Source organism: Penaeus monodon, chromosome 27 (assembly GCF_015228065.2).
Source record: "Penaeus monodon isolate SGIC_2016 chromosome 27, NSTDA_Pmon_1, whole genome shotgun sequence".
In the NCBI taxonomy this organism is placed as follows: domain Eukaryota; kingdom Metazoa; phylum Arthropoda; class Malacostraca; order Decapoda; family Penaeidae; genus Penaeus; species Penaeus monodon.
The window spans coordinates 33,245,490-33,246,060 of record NC_051412.1 but is presented as its reverse complement, the minus strand read 5'-3'; the positions used below and the strand labels follow the sequence as shown (position 1 = coordinate 33,246,060).

General features: G+C 45.7%; 1 protein-coding gene across 14 annotated transcripts in view; it reads right to left on the bottom strand.

Moving 5' to 3' along the window:
• LOC119590797 (E3 SUMO-protein ligase EGR2-like) overlaps positions 1-571 on the bottom strand; it is a 113,995-nt gene that overhangs the window by 1,648 nt on the left and 111,776 nt on the right. For all 14 annotated transcript variants that reach the window (XM_037939509.1, XM_037939516.1, XM_037939512.1 and 11 more), the window contains one exon: positions 367-561. In XM_037939509.1, the coding sequence (XP_037795437.1) occupies positions 367-561 (195 nt within the window). The remainder of the gene's footprint in view (positions 1-366; positions 562-571) is intronic.

The following is a 571-nucleotide window of genomic DNA, read 5'->3' as shown; positions in this document are numbered from 1 at the left end:
TTATAACTATTATTAATGCTACTACATATTAAGACAAACTTTTCCTATATACGCTCTTTCAAAAGTGAATGAGATCTTATGCAGGCAATTCATTTATTTCTGGCCAATTTAGTTGTGTGAATCTAAAAGGCCTTTAAAAAGACCTTTGTAAAATTCCTCTCAAAAAATATGATCACATGCACTGCACTTCTCACACTATCCCTTCCCCAAAACCCTCCCCAGGGATAATGTGAGGCGGGATTTAGGCAAGGGAATGTGCGGAGGGTTTCAGGGTAGAGCCTGTGAATCCTGCACACCTCCTCGTACAATCCCTTCCCTGAATCCATCCTACCTAATCTCCTGCTTCGGCAAGACTTATATACATACCCCATATGGTTGGGAACTTGCAGTCGGGTGCCCCTCATGCCCCAGGAAGTTGAAGATTGCAGGGGGGAGGTATGGGTGCCGAGGAGCATCACTCAACGACAGGGGTGACACGTCCCCAACTGCTACAGGAGCATCCCAACTGTTGCCTCCCAAGTCTTGCTTCACACGCTGCAGCAGCAAATTGCTCTCATATTTCTGATCCAAA